At 32.1% G+C, this 19,931-nt stretch overlaps 2 protein-coding genes across 2 annotated transcripts; both read left to right on the top strand.

Moving 5' to 3' along the window:
- Positions 1-17: 17 nt before the first annotated feature.
- Positions 18-3,971, top strand: LOC125826590 (uncharacterized). The gene is made up of 5 exons (XM_049505942.1): positions 18-414; positions 2,062-2,157; positions 2,259-2,307; positions 2,561-2,678; positions 3,717-3,971. The coding sequence occupies exons 1-4, from the start codon at positions 31-33 to the stop codon at positions 2,641-2,643; spliced, it is 612 nt and encodes a 203-aa protein (XP_049361899.1). The 5' UTR covers positions 18-30; the 3' UTR covers positions 2,644-2,678; positions 3,717-3,971.
- Positions 3,972-13,050: 9,079 nt separating this feature from the next.
- LOC125826558 (protein BREVIS RADIX-like) lies at positions 13,051-19,772 on the top strand. Its single transcript, XM_049505909.1, has 6 exons — positions 13,051-13,083; positions 15,005-15,157; positions 17,378-17,760; positions 18,374-18,503; positions 18,869-19,173; positions 19,298-19,772. Exons 2-6 carry the CDS (start codon positions 15,041-15,043, stop codon positions 19,374-19,376), a joined length of 1,014 nt encoding a protein of 337 aa, XP_049361866.1. The 5' UTR covers positions 13,051-13,083; positions 15,005-15,040; the 3' UTR covers positions 19,377-19,772.
- Positions 19,773-19,931: the final 159 nt, after the last annotated feature.

Here is a 19,931-nt window from a genome sequence, read left to right as displayed (position 1 = left end):
TCGCATTGCACAGAGAAATTTCGAGAAGAGATGAAGAAGACATCCAGATCAACGAGGAAGTCATCGGCGATGGATTTTCTGTCAACTCCGCCGGCTACCGCGGCGGCAAGTCCTGTCCAATCGATGAGTGAATCTCCGAAGCCATTCGAGTTCAATTTCAAAAAATTCAAAGCTGGTACAGTTTCGCCAACATCAGCAAAGAGGAGGAGTGGAAAGAAGAGCTTCATTTCAAGTCCGGTGCAGTTGAAGCCTGCTGGTTCACCTGCGTCGGTTAAAAATTTGAAAACGATTGCGGATCTGAAGGATTTTGCGTCGTCTCAATTGGACTCTGTTAAGGGCCAGATTGAGCGATCGCATGTGGAGATTCTCAAGGACCTCGAGGCTTCTCAGTCTCGCCTTCAGAAACGACTCAAGGTCTGTGTGTGTGTTTACACACGTAGTCATTAGATTATGAAAATGACGTTTTATTTGCCGTTTGTTGATTTTACTTTCCTTCAACATCCATTTGCTAATGCTTAGAGGTCAGTGGTGGAATTATATCTCATCCATAGGTATATTTTATGTGTGTATGTTTGTAGTAAATATGAATGTGTGTATCCTGGTAATTATATTTTATTCAAAGTGTATGGACATGTACGAAATCTTTTTTTGTTCTATCATCTATGCTTCCACATATTCGCAAGTTGATTGAAGTTTTTTGGTTTGTGTTTCCTGACGGATACACTGTCTGATATGTGTTGATTTCCAGCTAATTTTCTTAATTTGGTGATCTGTCATAGGTTTCCGGTTTGTTGATCTAGTTTAAGAACTTGCATGGGCTGCATCTGAAACAAATTATTGCTCTCTCTGTTTTGATGTTTCTTTTGAGCTTTGAGATGCAGCTTCTTTTTGAGCGTTTGCGAAAGCTTATAATCTGAGAACTTAGATGTAAGATCTGTAAAATAACGAGCTGGAAAACTGGAATAGCGAATGTTCTAGAACATCCGTGACAATATTGAAGTTTAATAATTGGACGGATGGTTACAATTCTGATTTACTCAGAATTTTATATTTGTTATGAAGTATTTCCCCCCTGATGTTTCCATAATGCTGGATTGCTGAAAAATTTAGATTCTCTGCCGCAAGTAGTAACTAGGGAGAGTCAGAACTGCTTTATCCAGTTAAATAGGCTTTCAGAATAGTAAAGCTATTCTGTTTGCTGAAGATGAATAAGCTTATGGAAACTTCCTCAATTGATGGACTAAAATGTGTCCATCTTTAGGATAGTTAGATTTGGCTCACAAATATTCAAGCTTAGTGCCAAGTTCAGCAAATTGTCTGATGACATGGTGAAATTTAGCACTGAAGTTTTAATTTATGCTCTTTTGAGTGAGATTCCAATACTATATTCTTTGTGCTCTGCCTTTTAACATGAACCAGAATGTTTTGCTGATCACTTTATTGAAAGAGGATATATAACAGACTTGCAGAAGATATGAGTTTCCTTTTGAAGTAATGATCTTCTCTGCCATTTGTTCGATGGAAAGTAACCAGATGTATTTGATTGTGAACACTATCGTAGAAACTTGAACTTGTTACATGCAAAGTCATGGTTTTCAATGACATCATCTGACTAATAGAGAGGATCTATATAATGTTTTTTTTGTGTTACTGAAGCCCAAACTTCTTCTTTTACTATTAATGAGTTTAGAACAGTTTTGAGTTATTGACTTAAAATAAATTGAACAAGTATAAGAATCTTGTCTGCTGTAGGTTGATCTCATGCTTTTCAAGCTCCCATCAAACTTTGGATAAAATAGATGAATGATAATCCATTGAGCTATGTGATTTTCTGTTGTTCATGATTCCATTGAACATGGAGTTTGGTTGTGTTTCGTGCTCGTGATAAGTAGTTTTCTCTCATTGGCTTTGTACTCGTTATGTTGTACTTCATCTAGAATAACCATCCATGACCAGTTTTCTAGTTAGTATAGCCTATTCCATACCTAGGAGCTGTTTCATATCTGTTGTAAATTTGGTATTTTGTTGCATTTTCCTTCTAATTTCTGGGTAATTAAGCAGATTCAGACACAAGGATGCCAGCAAGTGGCAGATGAAGCAGAGAGGGAGTACAAAAAGATGTCTGAGCGAATCACTGAAGGCAGGGAGGCAATGAAGGTGAATCTTCCATTATCTGCTATTACCTTTCACAAGTCTGATCCTATTTAATCTCAAATGCTGTGTCATTGTCATTATTTAATTTAGTTTTCCCTTTCTAGGGTTCATATTCAACGTTCATGGCAGAACTTCAAGCTAGTGGTGCTCGCTGTAAGTTCTTAGCCTTATGCCAACAATTGAGCATATGTCTTTTAGAAACTGCAACTCTACTGCCACAAGTTTCTTAAAAATGCTGAACACTATGATTACCTAGAGGCATTAGGCTTTAAATACTTGGAATGAGCAGATGAAGAAATTGATTTATTGTTCATCTTTTGGCTTGGCCAAAAGTGTAACAGTTTCTTCTGTATTGCCTTCTGGATTAGGATGAACATCTCATAAACCTTGTTCACATACTTTACAGTGTGCAAACAAGCCATCCCTGAGCTGTCACAATCCGTCGAGAAAGCAATAGATACTCTCAAGAACCGTTATGGGATCCATTAATCAACTTCAGCTTGTTGAAGGCTTTGGCGTTTGAGGTAATTTCATTGCTGCTTTAATATTGTTGTACTTGTATCTATCTTGTGTTTCTTTAAACCTGAACTAATAATCATATGGGGCGAAAAGTGTTTTAGTTATCTATCCTATACTTATGTTAAGTAGTATTACTTTCCAATGTATATGGAACATGATTTGGGAAATTTTTTCTTTTGATGGTGCAAGATCACTAGAACAATATGGAAGCCAGTAAAAAAGCATATATACAAAGTTGTGGCATGTTCATTTTGACGCATGTGAAATCTACCTGGGGGGGAATGCCTATGAATTCCCTTTTATGAAAGACTTGATATGATCCTAGTTTGCTCAATATAATCATCATTATTTCTGTTTGAATAGTGTTTCTCATGCATTTATTTTATTTATTCCTCGAAAAATTGTTTAACATTGAGGAAGAAATGGAAAATAGAATTAGCTCTTGTAAAAAAAAAAAGTGAGTATATGGAATATCAGAGATAACTATTAGAAATAAGTACTTCCAAAATCATTCTGTGTGCTTGGCTCCTACGCAGAATGATACTTTTTCACCTTTCAAGCCTTCATGCATCCAGATAAAATTCCTTCATTTTATCCTCTATATCATTTCTATTCAGAAATTAGCATTAAGTAATACATATCCCGGAGGGTTGAAACTGTGATTGATAGTAAATCATCTTTAGATGGCAGCTAGGCTGATAAGTGAAAAAGGCATTGGATCCCCTCTCCATTACATTGATATAAACATTTTGTTTTTGTGTTTTCGATTGTTTACTCAAGTGTGTGTGTGTGTGTTTTCTGATCAAATGATCATCTGTCCTCCTGTTATAAAGCATTGCATTTTGCTTTGGGTGAGCATTTTTCGAAACTTGTAACCCATTTGATTTTGAGCTATATAATTTCTGGAAACTAGTTTCTCTGAATTTCATCGAACAAAGACGGTGTAGGAGGCTAGGAGCACATTGAAACAGTTCAAGTGATCATCTTTTGAGGCCTGCTTACATTAGAAATTCAACTCACAAAAATTCAAACTCCTTTTTAAGTGTCATCTTTTTGCAGGCATAATTTTCGATTGAATAGATTGGAAATAGGAAGACTAAATCTGAAGGGTGATCTGAGGCAGTTTGCAGCTTATAATTTCAGTTTCTTGAGGAATAAATGCAACCCGACATGCAAATTTGGGTGCTTACTCTTGTAAATTTTCATATTTTCTTGATGCATTGGAGAATTCTAAGAAGGTAATCTGTTCATCCACACTTATATTAGCTTTCTGGTAATTTTCTATTAGAACATCACTTTCGTGCATATATAGGCAATATAGTTGAAAAGAAAAGAAACCTGGAAGAGTTCATTTTCCTTATCCACCAAAAGTACCATACCAGTTCCAATTTATTATTAGAGGTGAGAAAATAGCTTCTAAGGCCTTTATTGGGTCAAGTTTTTATAATTAGTCACAGTTAAGTTTGTTAATGCCGTTCTTATCTGAAACTTTATTAACGAAATATCGTCATATGTAACCACAATAAGATTAGAAGAGATAATTATAAGAAAAACACAAGTTGTCACATAGACTCTATCATTTGGCAATATCCAGCCCATTATGAGAAAACTTGTTGGGTCAGTTTAAGCCCGTCAAACTAGGTCCCAAATTAATTAGTAGTACTAACTAATTGAACTTGACTTAAAAGCTTTAGAAGTTGCAATCATAGTGTAAACACTTCAAAATCAGACGTTACTGGATTATTCAATAAGTTAAGGATAGTTCCTAGAGTCGTCCATCGGATTAGAGCTTCAAAATTTGCATAGATTGGTTCGAGCTTTTGGAATGAACCTTTTATATTGAAACTTTAAAACCCTCATAATAAGCCTTTTACGTTAGAAAGAAACCTGGCTATCTTATCAATGCCGCGTGGGTTTCGAACACAGAATGGTTAAACTAAAAATATTTGGATGTATTTCCTTCATAGCATTGGTAATTTGGTATACTATTTATTCATAATAGATATACAAAGTTAAGTAGGAAAGAAAAGTAGTTGGACAATTGTTAGCCAGTATTATTAATTGTTTTACGTCAAACAATAAATAACAATAAATTTGGGTAAAAAGAAAATCTTACACAATACTATAACTTAGAATAATTGTGACTTCACTCAATTTGCAAATAGCGTTACTTGAGCTGAGGTCTTACGAGAAAACATTATTTCTACCTACTCCATGAGGTACGACTAAGGTATGAGTATGCTTTACCCTTCTCATACCCCGCATATACTTTTTCCTCCTCATACCCTGCATATGAAATTACATTGGTATATAATCGTTGACTAGATTTACAAATACTGATACCTCATGAGTCGATGGCCAGAATTTGAGTTTTTTTTCTTCGATTCATGTCTTCAGAGTTAATTTACTCGACCAAGAGGACTTATTTTTTATAAGAATAATTCATAAACAAACTTAACTGTGAAGGTCTCAAAATCTGTTCATTGATCAATTAATTTATAATTAATAAATCAGACATAAAAGAACATTAACGGCACCTGGGGTCTCTTCTTTTTAACAGTGAGTAAGCATACTTTATTATTTTAAAAAAAGAAAACCATAAAAGAAGCTAAGCATAAAACCAAAGCTAATGAAAGAAATCTTGGAAATGGGGAAAGGACTTTGGGATTGAAAGATAAATGCATTAGAATGATCAGATTTTTAATATTTTATTATTCTACTTTATAGGGTTGATGATCATCAGTGAATATTAATGGCTTTTAATTTTTATCACTTTTTAAAACTTTGCATGGTATTTATATCACTATTGCTTTAATGTGTTTTGCTTGCAGCAAACTAAAGAAACATTCCTAACGTTAAAAGTAAGTCTTGACGACATGCAATAGCTTTTTCAAGCATGTGTCTTTCTTTAACCTTTTATGACTCTTGTTTAGATTTGGTTATGTTGGATTTGATGTGACCTAAGTATACATTGCCAAGAAAAAGCTTCTTGTTCAAACTCACTCACTTCTTTCATGATGATCCCCCACCCCCCACCCCCCTTTTTTTTAATCGATTTTTTGATGGGTGGTCTCTTTAATATGATTTGAACATTCCTCACCTCTGATAGCATTTTTTCAACTTGATATCAAAGTAAGATTCATTAGTTCCAACTTTTTAACATGATATCATATGTCCTGGGTGTGAGGTGGGGTTCTCACAGACGGTCTCTTTAATACGACATGGACAATCCTCACCCTTTTGAGCTAACTTTGATGTGTGGTCTCTTTAGTATGACTTGGACATTTCACATTCGTCATCTCTAATACCATTTTTTTAAAACATGATATCAAAGTAGAACCTATTCCAATTCTCATTTCTGATGGGCTTCCATATTAAATTGCCTAGGCGCACACATCAAATATCGTGGGCGTGAGATGGGGTTGAAGAGTTCCATATTGTCCTTTTAAAGGGTTGAATAATCTCTTTAAAATAACTTAGACAATCATCGCCTCTTGAATTAGATTTTAATATTGAGTTAGCTCAAGATCCATTTCTTTTTAACAGTTTCCCTCCCATTGATGTCCAATGATTTTTTACTATGTTTGCTTTATTCTTTTCTAATGCATGTATTAATTGTGATCTCACATCTTTTGGAGAGTCGGCTGTTGCATTAGACAAATTAAACTTTTTGATGTGATTTTTAGTGTCTTATTATTTTTCTTTTAAAAAATCTTGTAGTTTCTAGATACTGCATGTTATTTTTATTACACGATGATATTTCTTTTTGATATAATATTCATTACATGATTTTATCAATTGACTTGAAAATATCTACATTTTTAGTCGTGAAAGATGAATATCTTCATTATATTTTTAGTCACTCTTGTACTAGTAAACGTAAGTAGATGTTATAACAACAATAACAACAACTATATGTAACATACCCGGTGTAATTCCACTAATGGATGGGATCTGAAGAGAGTAACGATAAGGTAATGAAAGATAATAGTAACTTCTTAATAATAGAATTATTAAACAAATTAAATCATAATTAAAAGGCATAGCAAGTTGCCAAGACATATATGTCAGGATTTATTAGGTCCCATTTCCAGAAGACAAAGACAATTTAATTTGTACAACTAATATAATAATAGAGAACTGTGTTTTTAACTTTGCTTTAGGCAAAAAATCTGCAAAATGCTATAGTAGGACAGTATATAAAGAAGAATGTGAAGGTGAAAATAGTAGAAGGAAATATGGATAGATATGGGTATAACTTTGGCTGCTAAAGAATTTGAAGAATAAATTGAAAGGAAGAGACTTTGACTATGCTTTATTTTTTAAAATTTTATTTCTTCTCTAACAAGATCTTGTAAGAACCCTTTTTCTTTAGAACAATTATTAAAAGTTCATTCTTCCATTCACTTCCACGTGTTAAAACCTCATTTGTCGAAAGAAAACTTACCACAAATACACACTCATATATTAATGTGAAATTGAACTTTTTTCCATTTCAAAAATCATTAGTCAAATTTAGTTACTCACTCTGTTCGTTATATTAAAAATAGATTTCGTATTTAATTATTCATTTTAGTATATCATGATAAATTTATTATTATTGAGTAACTACATAAAATATTTAAACCTAATTTTTCATAGCATAATTTAGTAAAATTAGACACTTAACAAAGGGATATATGGATCGAGTGAGTAAAATTGAGAGGAAATTATATGCCTCAATGTTTTTGGACAATCTAATTTATAAAATATGTATACAATATATACTAATGTATATTTTATACCATATATAATATACATACAGCACAACATATATAGCTAGAATATATAAAAGTGTATACTTCAACGATATTGATAAATTAGATGATTGAAGAGTATATTTACTTAAGCTTCCTAAAATATACTTAATCGACATGCTATTTTTGGAACAATTTGAAAAGAAAATTTTGTAGTTCAAGTCTAATGGTTGTAAGTTGTAACTACATTATCATCCATTTATAATTAATAAAGCTTAGGGTTATGATCTATAAAATGTTATTTTCTCTCTTTTACTTTTCTTTCCTTTTACCAGCATTCACGGATCTAATCCATCATCCAAAAATAATTCAAAAATTATGGGCACGATTTCTGACTAAAAAATAGTAAAGTTCATTGGCACATATATAATGCACGAATGTTTAGAACTATGGATTTTTGTCTAGGGGACTTGTTGGTTATGATCAGACATATTTAAGATTTGAAGTTTATATATATTTTTAAAATGAGTAACAAGATTTGAACAAACGAATTCACATGAATAAATACATTGTAAATTTGCCTGTATTTGTCTTAGCATAATTGGTTCAAATTAATTTAAATCGTTCATTTGACACCTCTAATTTAACGTATATGCCAAAAACATCTAAATCTGAAGTGTAGTACTTTTTGGGACCAATGAAGGGTCCGTTCCTTTTCTCATCTAAGGATGTTTCTTGGCGTTTCTATATAGATGGCAATTCACCAAGACAATTGTCTACTCTTTCAAAGATTCTTTTTTCAGTAATACTTATATTTTAGTCTATTATTTAAGTTCGATGAGTTTTGGAATGAGAATTTTAACTAAGAATATTTAAAATATAATGAAGAAGGTGTGGGCCGAAATAGCATCAAAGATATAGGTTCTTTTTCTGCCGAATCTTCTTGGACAAAAAGTTATATAGTTTTATACATAGGTAATATTATTTCTTTTTGTATATACAATAAAGATATGATATTGGGTCTAACTCAATCTCAAAAACTAGCTTATAAAAGGAGGATTGTTCAAGTCTATATAAAGAGATCACGGTCCATTCCCTAACGTACGTGGGACTTTTTACCCACTCTAACAACCCCCCTTCATGTTCGGGTTCAATTGGAGTGTGGATCGAGAGTCCAAACATGAATGAACCTGACTATGATACTACTTAAAGATATGACACCTGAGCCTAACTCAACCCCAAAAATTAGCTCATGAGGGGAGGATTATCCAAGTTGATGTGAGGCCAAAATACATATTTTTAATTATTATTTGCCTCACATTTATTATTTATATTTGTCCTTTTTGAGCATATATAAATTTTATAGATTGTGTTAATTAGTCTATTTTATTTGTAGGATTAAATTAATGAAAAAATAAAGAAGTTTGGAGCTAAAAAGAAGATGAAAGATTGAACTTAATGAATTAAAGTGAATATTATATTAATATCCATATATATATGGAGAAAGTGGCGAGAAGGCAAAGAAGTGAACATTGGAGTTGTGCCACGTGGCAGCATCTCCAGAATTCTAATTTGAAGTGGCGGACGAGCGGTGTTTCAAACGGAATCCAATTTCGTTTGGTTTGGGATTTCGTATTTATTTTGGACTCAATTATTTTAGTCAGGGTTTTCTACATCTATAAATAGTCCATAACAATAATTATTAGGGAGGAGGATAAATGTAAAAAATAACTTTTGATTTAGGGTTTTATCTTTTCTTTCTGTTTTATTTATTTTACATTTTTTCTTTGAATGATGGGTTGTAATTGCTCTATGTCTATGAGGAGTTAAACTTCTCGTTCATGGATTATATTTACTTACAATATGATTGTTTAGTGATTTTGATTCGGCATGATTTGTTTATCATATTAGTTGTTCTTATGTTCTTGTTATTACTATTTTGCTACTTGATCACCATTGAAATAAACATATTGTTTGAATTGAACTCGGGAGAGGAATAAGAGGATAGAACGTGAAATATAATGAGCATGATTTTCTCTTAATAATTAGGGTTAATTTGTATCTAGGATAGGGATATACCTAGAAACCATGCTTGGTCACTATACATGAAGAAATTGTAATGCTCGATACTTGATCCAACCTATCCTCGCTCAACGATGTAGTTAGGTTGTCATTTATCGTAGGCAATTAGAGGTTGGGAGATCATGATCATACATTTAGCCCTGTGAATCAATAACTAGATAATCAAATAAGTTGATGAAATTGATGCTAAACATGATTGTTAGTTAAATTATAATCCTAGATCGATTCATTCATTGATTGTGTAAACATCTATCTTTTCTTAGTTAATTGCTTTTTAGTTATTTTATCTTTATTTTTAGCTTAGTTAATATATTCATATTTTGAAATCCTCCCCTTAAATAAATAATTAGAATTAATATAATTTAGTAAGAATAATTAATTGACAAGTCCTTTCGGTTCGATAATTCGATTCTTTTTAGAGTCATTATATTACTTGTTCGATTGCATACACTTGCGTGTGCAATTGAAAGCAACACAAGTCCATATAAAGAAACCACCAGTCCATTCCCCAACCAATGTAAGACTTTTTACCCACTTTAACACATACAATAGATCGATGTTGACGCTCTTTGACTTTTTTTCGTGTATTTACTTTTCATATTTGATTTTTCTTAGTAAAAAAATCCCAACTCAATTACTGATTGTATATTATATACAAAATTTTCAAATGAAGAAATTTAAATGAACCCTCTTACGCCCCGAGCTTCGCCCCGGGAGGGTGTTGTTGCTTGTTGAAGGATGAAAGAGACTGGCATTGAGTTGTCTGGTTATTCATTCATTGCTTAAGCCTCAGAAATAGGAATAAATAAAGCAGAATTGGGATTTATGATTTATGCAAATTAGTCTAAAAAATTTAAACCTGAAATGCCAAAACAGAAGAATATGAAGCAGCAAAATATATAGAAGCAGTATTGCTGACAACCGACAATAGCAGTTACACGTCTGAATGAAATTTGTATACTCTGCCCAAAATATGGCATTGCAGTGAATGGTCACAGCCGGTAAATTACCTTTTGTTTTATGCTCTAATATGTACGGTACTTTGACTAATCAAACAAATGCAATCAACAATATATACGTTAAACTTTTAGATGAGACAGTCACACACTTTAACATGAAATTAGAGCAGACAGAAGACTTTAAGTTCATAGGCTGCTAAGCTCATACGCCCCCTTACGTGTAGCTCTGATTCTTTTTCATAAGTCAGGTAAGTATATATGTTCTTGCTTAACTAGGCAAACTTGTCTAACATTAAAAAATAGAAGAAGGCAAACTTGTCAAAACTCAAAAAGCCTATAAAGTGTGGAATTAAAAATAGAATTGGAATTGCTTAGTGGTAAGGTAAGACAAAAATATGATGGAATCAAGAATAAGTAAGAAGAATCTCTTTGCCCTTTTTTTTTCTTTAATTTGTTGTTGTTGTAGTTGCATGGAACTTGACGAGATGGGAAAGAACTTTGCTATATTCTTCTCATTAGGATTTTATAAATGTAAATATGTGTACTTTTTATAACTATTGGGTGTGATAAAGTGTAGATACTCTCATCTTGTATCTTGATTTGACCTTTCATTTTACACGGGTGTATTTCTTTTTATCTTTCCTACCACTTATGCCTACCCACCCAACCAACATTTGCTTGAGAATTTTTCTAAGAAAATTACTTTATCCGTTTAAGAAAGAATGATCTCATTTCCTTGTTAGTCTGTTTTAAAAAGAATGACCCTTCTCTTTTTTTTTGGCAACCCTTTAACTTTAACTTTTCACGTGACATGTTTAAAGCCACAAGATTAAAAGACATTTTGATACATTTGACATAACTTTAATTTAGAACCACAAGATTAAAAAATCTCATTATTTTCTTAAACTCCGTTCCAAATCAAAGTTGATCATTCTTTTTTAAACGGAAAAAAGTACTACTTAGCTAGCATTTGATTATAGATTCTGAAATATGTTTGACTAGCTAGATTTAGTTGTAGTTTAGATTGATCATAGTTTTTCAAAATGTATTTCACTTTTCTTTTTTGAGAAACTTTGAAACATGACTTATACTTACAAGTTCTAAAAGCTATCAAAATTAATTAATAGTATGTACATACTTGGTAATCATAATTTATGTAGAAGCTTCGTTGATGACGTTCATTATTATTCTTACAAATCATAATATAAGTTTGACGAGTCTGATTTCAATTGAATCGGATGTAAATAAATATGAAGAATATTGTAAAATGAAAATATCAAGAACTTAAAAAAAATCTCATTATAAATTTTGAACTTATACGGCATTTAAAGACAGGAATTTTAAGTAATTATTTTTTGCAAAGATATTACAATGACGTTTTTGTAGCGATGACTAACGAGGAGTCAAATTCGTTATTTTCTAAGCTAAGAAGTGAAGTTTAGGGTTTACAATTATACTTTATATATTTAGGGTTAAAAATATAAATTTGTAATTTTTAACGGGTTAATTATTTACTACTTGATAAAAAAAATTGAGTTATCTGCTCCGTATTGGTAAATTGTTGATTATAAAATTTCAATTCGTTTTTTTTAGTATATCTTTTTTGTTCACTTTTACTTGTCAAATTTGAACTTAACACACACCCTTAGAAAAATAATATTCGACATTACTGTTTTACCACACTATCCCTATTAATTAATATTCAATAAAATTAATAGATTAATTTTACGATTGTATTATCAGTTACGACTTAATTTTAAACGGAACTAATCTTAAGTGACTGAGAAATCACTTCCAGTTCACTTTTACTTTTTCCTCTATTAAATATATGCCCAGAAAAGCAGTAAAATAAGTGGAATCAAGCATGTAATAAAAGTAATTCATTTTAAAATTGACGTTAAATTAGATTGCAATTAACAACACGATACTAAATTATTATTATTTTTTGACAAAAATTAAAAGACACAATGATTTGATTGTTCTTTGATCCAATAAAATTAATTTCTAATTCTCCCAACCAAAATATTTATTAAAAAATTTTCGAGGTTGATCCACTCCTTAATAACACTTCTAATCAAATCAAATAACGCCACGTGTACAAACCTCGACATATGGGCCCATCATGTCTTCCCCAATAGACCACATTTAATCCATTTGTCTAAATGACAAAACCCTTAATAAAAGTCCAAACCCTCAAAGCACAATGTACAACACAACAATGCATTGTACCCCCTTTATATCCATTATATAAATACACGGTTTCCGTTATATAACGACGACAAAATTTGACGGCGTCAGTTCCTCCTATAAATACCTCTGCAAATTTTCCAATGTTTTTTTCTCTTACTTTGTCTTCACTCTATTTTTGTTCTTTTTCATTACATATATATATTCTCCATCTTCTTTGTTGTTTCTGTTTCAATTTTTTTTTTGAAAATTTACCAGTTTCAAAATTGTCGCCGGAGACTCGCCGGCTCCGGTGAATATTTTTCTGGTGATTTGATTATATATTTCTTCAAGATTTGCAAAAGGGTATCCAAAAATAGCAAAAAGGAAGAGTCTTGTGGATGGCATTTTGAGTATTACGTGAAGGGTTTAGCTCAGTTTCTGCAAATTTTGTTGTCCATTTTGAGGTATGAATATCCTCACAAAATTACGTTTCAATTTATTTATCTTACTTTTCATTTTAGTTACATTATAAAATAATGTGTTTCTTAATTTTATGAAAACTCTTTATTTAAATACGTACGTCTTAATAGTGGTGTAGCCAATGAAAAGTGGTCAATCGTATACCTATCACGAAAAATTATATTATGTATATAAAAAAATTATATAAAATATATAGATCAAAATTACTTCTCATAAGTATATATTAATCCTTGAACACCTATAATGAACCTTCTTGCTTCACCAGTACATTTTACAAATTTTTAGATCTTGTTTGGATTGACTTTTCATTTATGACTTATAACTCAGTTAAAATTATGGTTTTTGGCTGATTTTAGTTTAAAAACTAAACGTGTATAAGTATTTTTTTGAAATTACTCAAACACTCTAACAATGCTTGAAACTCTTTAGCTCGAAAATACTTAAAAATTACGGCAATCCAAACAGACTCTTAATCTAAAATCACGAGATTCAAAAATATTTTGTTTTTAAAATTTCTTATACTCCGTATCATATCACCAGACAAACAAATTAAAACCGAGCCGTGTGACTAGTTTTTTTTTTGGGGGTGGGTCACTATCAAAAGTGTTTGTTTTTGGTTAAATGTGGTTTGTCTGTATGTAGAATCAGTGGCCGCTTTCAAAACTCGACAATGTGTATTAATTTCTACAGCGATTTATCATTCATTCTATACTCTGCTCCTACTCCTCCTACTACTATTCTTTTCTACTTTTTTTCTCTTTTAAAGTATGTTATAATTGATTAATAATGATGAATTATCTGTCAGAAAATACGGCTATGGTCATTGATAAAATCATAATTAAAAATAAAAAAAAAGATGATTTTTGAATTAAGCTCTGTTTTTTTTTTGTCTTTCTTTTAATTATGAAGTTTCTTTATTTATCTGTACATTAAAGCAATGTTACAGAATGAGTTTTCTTTAATACATAAACACATACTCTTTTCCCTTTTTGTTTAAGTACTTATTCTGATCCTCAGAGTTTTGTGTCTCTCTTTTTCTTTCTTTGTCTCTTTTAACTTCTTTTCTTTTTGTCTTTTGGTTGATAAATTGGAACATTCATATATTTATTTTTTCATTAACTTCATATTTCAAAACAACTTCTTTAACTATAAGGTAAAGTTAAGATACACGTATATTTTACTCTATTTAGATCATACTTTATAGGACTACATTGAGTATATGTTGAGTTTTCTTCTAATATTTGTTTGTTTTGTCTAAATTATATATATATATATATATTATTATTTTATTTTTTTATTTTTTAGAGTATGGTTGTTTTTTAGATTTTGTCCAAATGTTTACTTACCTACTTTGTCTTGTGCGCTTTAAAAAGAGTATATTATCTTGAGTTAGCCTTCATTTAGAAAATGTGATTATGTCAAATGAACAGTGTCCTTACATATATAAGACTTTTGATAAAAAAAAATTTTGAATTAAGGGTCTATCGAAAACAACTTTTTTTATCTCCAAAGAATGATAAGATCTACATATATTTGAACTTCTCCATTTTATGGGATTACATTGAATATGTTATTGTTATAAAGATAGTATTGTGATTTTTGGTTTTTATGTGACTAAAAATTGTCAATATTTTACATTATTTTCCAAGAAAAACAAACAATGTATATTAATTTGTTTCAAACAAACTTTCCTTTTTATATTTAGTAAAAAAATTTAAAACTCAACATGTCATCTAACATATATAAGTTATAATAAGATTCAAAGTGCAACTTTGTTAAATTATGCACATCTTTAATTTAAAATTATAATATTCAAAATTCTTATAATTGTTGTTATACTACTCCATGTTTAGTGCATTTCTTTTTTACACTCATTTTTATTTAGTTGATTATTATTTTTTGTAGGAGAAAAGATATAGTAAGGGAGAGTGTAGGAGAAGGATGTTGACATGTATAACGTGTAAGCAAAAGATAGAAGATGATGGAGGTGAAGAAGGACCTCGTGCCCGTGCTCCTACTCCCCATACTAAAGATTCCATCAAAAGCCTCACAGCACAGGTACTATTTTTCTACTTTTTATCATTTTCAAACACTCTACAAATTCATTATTATAATAATAATAATAATCTATTTTGAATATCATATTTGATTATTAGTAAGATGTCCGTTGTTGAAGACATGACTTCTATCTCCACGAGATAGTAATAAGGTCTGCATAAATTCTTTCTTTCTCAGACCCCACTTAATGAGGTATTTTACTGAATATGTTGGTGGTGGTGGTGAGGACATGAGTGACTCTTTAGAGAGGCTTATTTATCTTATAATTCAACGCGTTACCTATTTTTTATTTTATTATTAGTGTTATTTTGAATTAATGATACCGTTTATTCTATTGAATTTAATTGCAATTAAATAAAATATATTTTTGTCAAAAATATTTTAACTTTTTTTTTCTTCTTTGTCCAAAGCAAAGCTAACTCTTAGTACGAGACCTGTCGCTTTAGCCCCTATATCTTTAATAGGGCCCCACATTTCAGCCTTTTGGGCCCACATTTCCTAACTGGATTTTGGGCTATATTTGGACATGGGTTAACAAGAGTAACATGAAATAAACATTTTTGTTGGTCACGCGGGGGTGGAGTGAGGACCATAGAATGAGACTTTTATTTTCTTATCACCATGGTATTCAGACTAGCTTTCCCGCATCTTGATTAATTTTTCAAAATACCTGTCACATTCCACTAGCAACAGGTATCATGTAACTCTGAAACCACCAAGGCTAGGATAGATGGGAAGAATTACCTAGAGTTTTATTGTCTCCATTGAGTTTTGAACCTGAGATTATAGAACGTGTATATATTTTGTAAATTAGATGAACGCTCATAGTTATCCCATATGAAAGTTCATTGAGTCCATTTGTATTTGTGGGCACTATGGTACTTATAATATGACTTTAAATTATTTGACCCCACTCTTTTATGTTTAGCATGTAGATTGGGTCATGTTCACGTTATTTCTTGGATCATGTGTCTAAGTTCTTGGTCCCATAATGTTTTCTTTACTTTAGTTTGCTTTCATTTGTGGTCCTTATTTTAGATCATCTTGCAATTATGATTTAGCACTTTTCTATCTTACTTCTTCATTTCCATCCCAAAGTTGTTGAAACTAACAATATTTTAAGCTTGTTAGCCTGACCAATTGGACCACTATAGGAGTAAGAAGCTTAGAAAAATAATAATAAAGTACAATGTATAGGAAGGCCTATAATGATAAGCTATGTTATTTGGACGCGTCAAAAGTGTTGTTGCACTAGTCAGATCTTTAAGAAATGTGCAAACTTTTTTAAGAAATGTGCAAACTTTTGGAGGATCCGACAGACATCTTAAAAGATGCATAAGCAAAGACAAACATGTGACGGGTTACGTGAGCTCAACTGAAGTGATCTTTGTGATTAGGTGGTTGTGATTATTATTTGGTCAAGTCTACTTAGAAGTTGCAAACCCAATAAAAAGAAGAGTCTAAAATGTAGACTAGTCTGGGTAAAGACTTGTCTGAATTATCTTTGACATGACCAGCCATTGATATTTCTGTTCATTGACTGTAGTCCAGCCTCCAATTTACTCAATCCTTCACCAATTCAACTGTTGAATTCATCACTACCCCCAGAAAGTTAACTTCTGAAATTAAGTGACTTTCAAACAGTAAGTTTTGCTTTTGGACCTATAAAAAGATCTTCTTCTTTGACTGTTCTTTGTTTGATAGTACAAAAAAGATGCCATTTCTAGCAGCAGTAATAGGTGGAATCACTTCCTATTGTCTGAAATAGGCAGAACAGTTAACCTGTCATTAATTTGTTAAACCAGTATTGACTTGTCGTCAAAAGCGCGCTTAAGCCCTGAAGCTAGGGGTAAAACATGTTGAGCATTTCGCTTCATGAAGCATACTTTTCCTTGCCAATGAGAGTAACATTTAATCTGCTATTTATTTGTTAAACCAATATTGTCAAACTCGCGCTTAAGCCCCGAGGCTAGGGGCAAAAACATGTTGATCATTTCGTTTCATAATCCTAATGAGTGGATCCTAAACAATTTACTCTTCACTCTATTGTAATTTCTTTGTCCGTATATTTGTCATTTATGCATATATTTATTAGTATTGGACTACACATATTAACTGTTTTAACTTATTCTAATACTGTAGTTAATCTTTTAATCAAGAATCCATCTTCTTGATGTTGTACTAAGTTGCTATGAACTTATAGTTTTTAAACATTTGCAGATCAAGGATATTGCTTTAAAAGTCTCTGGTGCATATAAATGCAAGTCATCAACACCAACTGGTACTTACAGGAAAGGTCATAGACCTTATCCTGATTTTGATACAATATCAGAGGGAGTTCCATATCCTTTTCAACCAGCAAGTTCAAGCTCTACTCCAGCTTGGGATTTTACAAGTGCTGGTAATCTAAGGACTCCGCGGCCTGATTCAAGATTTGCTAGAGGATTTAGTGGTGGTGGTGTAGAATCTATTTCTCAGTCTGGTGATGTAGTGGCGGAAGATGATGGGCAAAAAGAGTGGACTGCACATGTTGAACCTGGTGTTCAGATCACTTTTGTTTCTCTCCCTAATGGTGGAAATGATCTTAAACGAATCCGATTTAGGTATTTATCAAAAATCTCTTTTCATTTCTACTGCAAAACTTTATCATAGTATATAATATTGGACTAAGATGAGCTTGAATGGAGCGACATGGACAATAAGGATTCATGTAACTAATCCCCACTTACTTCGGATTGAGTCATAGTCTACAACGAAATCATGGGAATTATGATTATGACAACTCTTGCATATGAATACTATAAGAAACAGCCTCTTTTGTACTGAAAGCTTCTTTACCTAATCTTATCCTAGGCCACTGTTTAGTCCCTTTCATTCATGAAATGAATTCTTATTGAGTTTCCCTTTTCTTTGTTCCCTCACGAGTCGTGTGCTAAAATATTTCACTTGTTTAGTACTGAGCCTTCAATTATCTTACTTACTACATGTGCCATTCTTATTACTTAGTTGATGTGTTTTGAATGCCATCTGAAATGATGACCTATTTAGTTGAAAGTATCCGTGTTACGTAGCTTTCTAGTTGGCCCGATAAGCTGTCAAATTGTCCACTTGCTATCTGTATTATTCCTATCCTTATTGAAAATATCAGTGTTATTTGTATCTTATTGAAACGCCCTTTGATGGTCCTGACAATAAATATCCCTGGTTCTTTTGAAGTCGGGATATGTTCAACAAATGGCAAGCTCAAAGATGGTGGGGTGAGAATTATGACCGAATTATGGAGCTCTACAATGTTCAGAGATTCAACAAACAAGCTCTTAACACGCCTGGAAGGTCTGAGGACGGAGTAAGTCTGTTAGATTTGATTGGTCTAAGCACAGCCTTGACCACAATTTTCTTTCTGCTTTGATTTACATTAACTCAGTTATCTGCTAAATTTACTGAAATACTTAGTATTTAGCTAACCGGTTTCCCCTTCATTAGCTTGTAACCCTGATCAAAGTAATTAGCTAGCTCTACTCATCAAGTCATCTTCTATTTTCTACCGGCAAGAAGTATACTTCTGTGCCCTAAAAATCAATAACAGCACTAAACTTACTTGATTAAAATGACTCTAAACTCATCAAGTTCGATAAAGGATCAATTATAATAGCTTAAAGATCTAAAGGAAATAATAGATTGGAAATTGATACCTGAGATGTTTTTCTGCAGAGAGATTCCAATTATTCGAGGCTTGGATCCGCGATAGAGAGCCCTATGATGACTCCTGCAACAAATAAGGACTGGCCACCAAGCAATTACCATAAACCATCTGGATCAACTGGTTTCCCAAAGAGGGATATGTCATATATGGACGCGTCAAGGACAACTACAGACTCTAGGGATGAAGCTTCACTTTCTGTTAGTAATGCCAGTGAAATGGAGTCAGAATGGATAGAACAAGATGAGCCTGGTGTGTATATAACCATCAGACAACTAGTTGATGGAACTAGAGAGCTACGACGTGTAAGATTCAGGTATTTCAAAATCTCAACTCTGTGTATATGAACTCGAGACATGATTGAAAAGGCTGAGCACTATTTTGCTGAAATTTGTATTCATTTTGGACATTTTCTTACAACTTTCTCTACATTCATACAGTCGGGAGAAGTTCGGGGAGGTGCACGCAAAGCTGTGGTGGGAACAGAACAGAGAGAGAATACAATCTCAATACCTTTAAATCCACAAATTTCTATCCACAGAACAGAAGAATTATTCCATGGAAAAGGGAAATTTTTTGCCTCTTGGATGTGATGAAGCTGAAACAGAGATCATTACAAGATACTTATATCAAAAGTATTTATATTAGTTCAGATAGAATGGCTCCATTCTACAGAACAAAATCACTTTGGCCATTAAGCAATTTTCATGGCATTTCTTGATCTCTAGTTATACATGACCTTGCAAATTCTCTCATGAATCTCCTTGTTTTTCTTTAAAGGTTTCAAGTTGTTTTCCTTGTAACATAATCTTTCTAAAAATTTAGTTGAACCAAATGCTAGATGATGCAAAACTTACTGCTTTTTTCATTACTATTGTCAATATCTATAGCTCCCTGGCATTTATCGACCCTCAATTGATAATAATGTGGTCCATTGCCTATCTTTTATGCAATGAATTCCAAACTAGAGAAAGACTAAAGGACAGAATGGACATTCAAGCCCCATGTCTCAAGGCTTATGCCTCGCCCTGTATTGAGTAGAAAGCCCTGCCTTTTAAGGCACTGGTTTAAACA

The sequence above is a fragment of the Solanum verrucosum genome, unplaced genomic scaffold (assembly GCF_900185275.1).
Source record: "Solanum verrucosum unplaced genomic scaffold, falcon-dt-bn FXZP01000060.1, whole genome shotgun sequence".
NCBI lineage: Eukaryota > Viridiplantae > Streptophyta > Magnoliopsida > Solanales > Solanaceae > Solanum > Solanum verrucosum.
The sequence above is the reverse complement of the archived record's forward strand: the minus strand, read 5'-3'. Positions and strand labels throughout refer to the sequence as shown.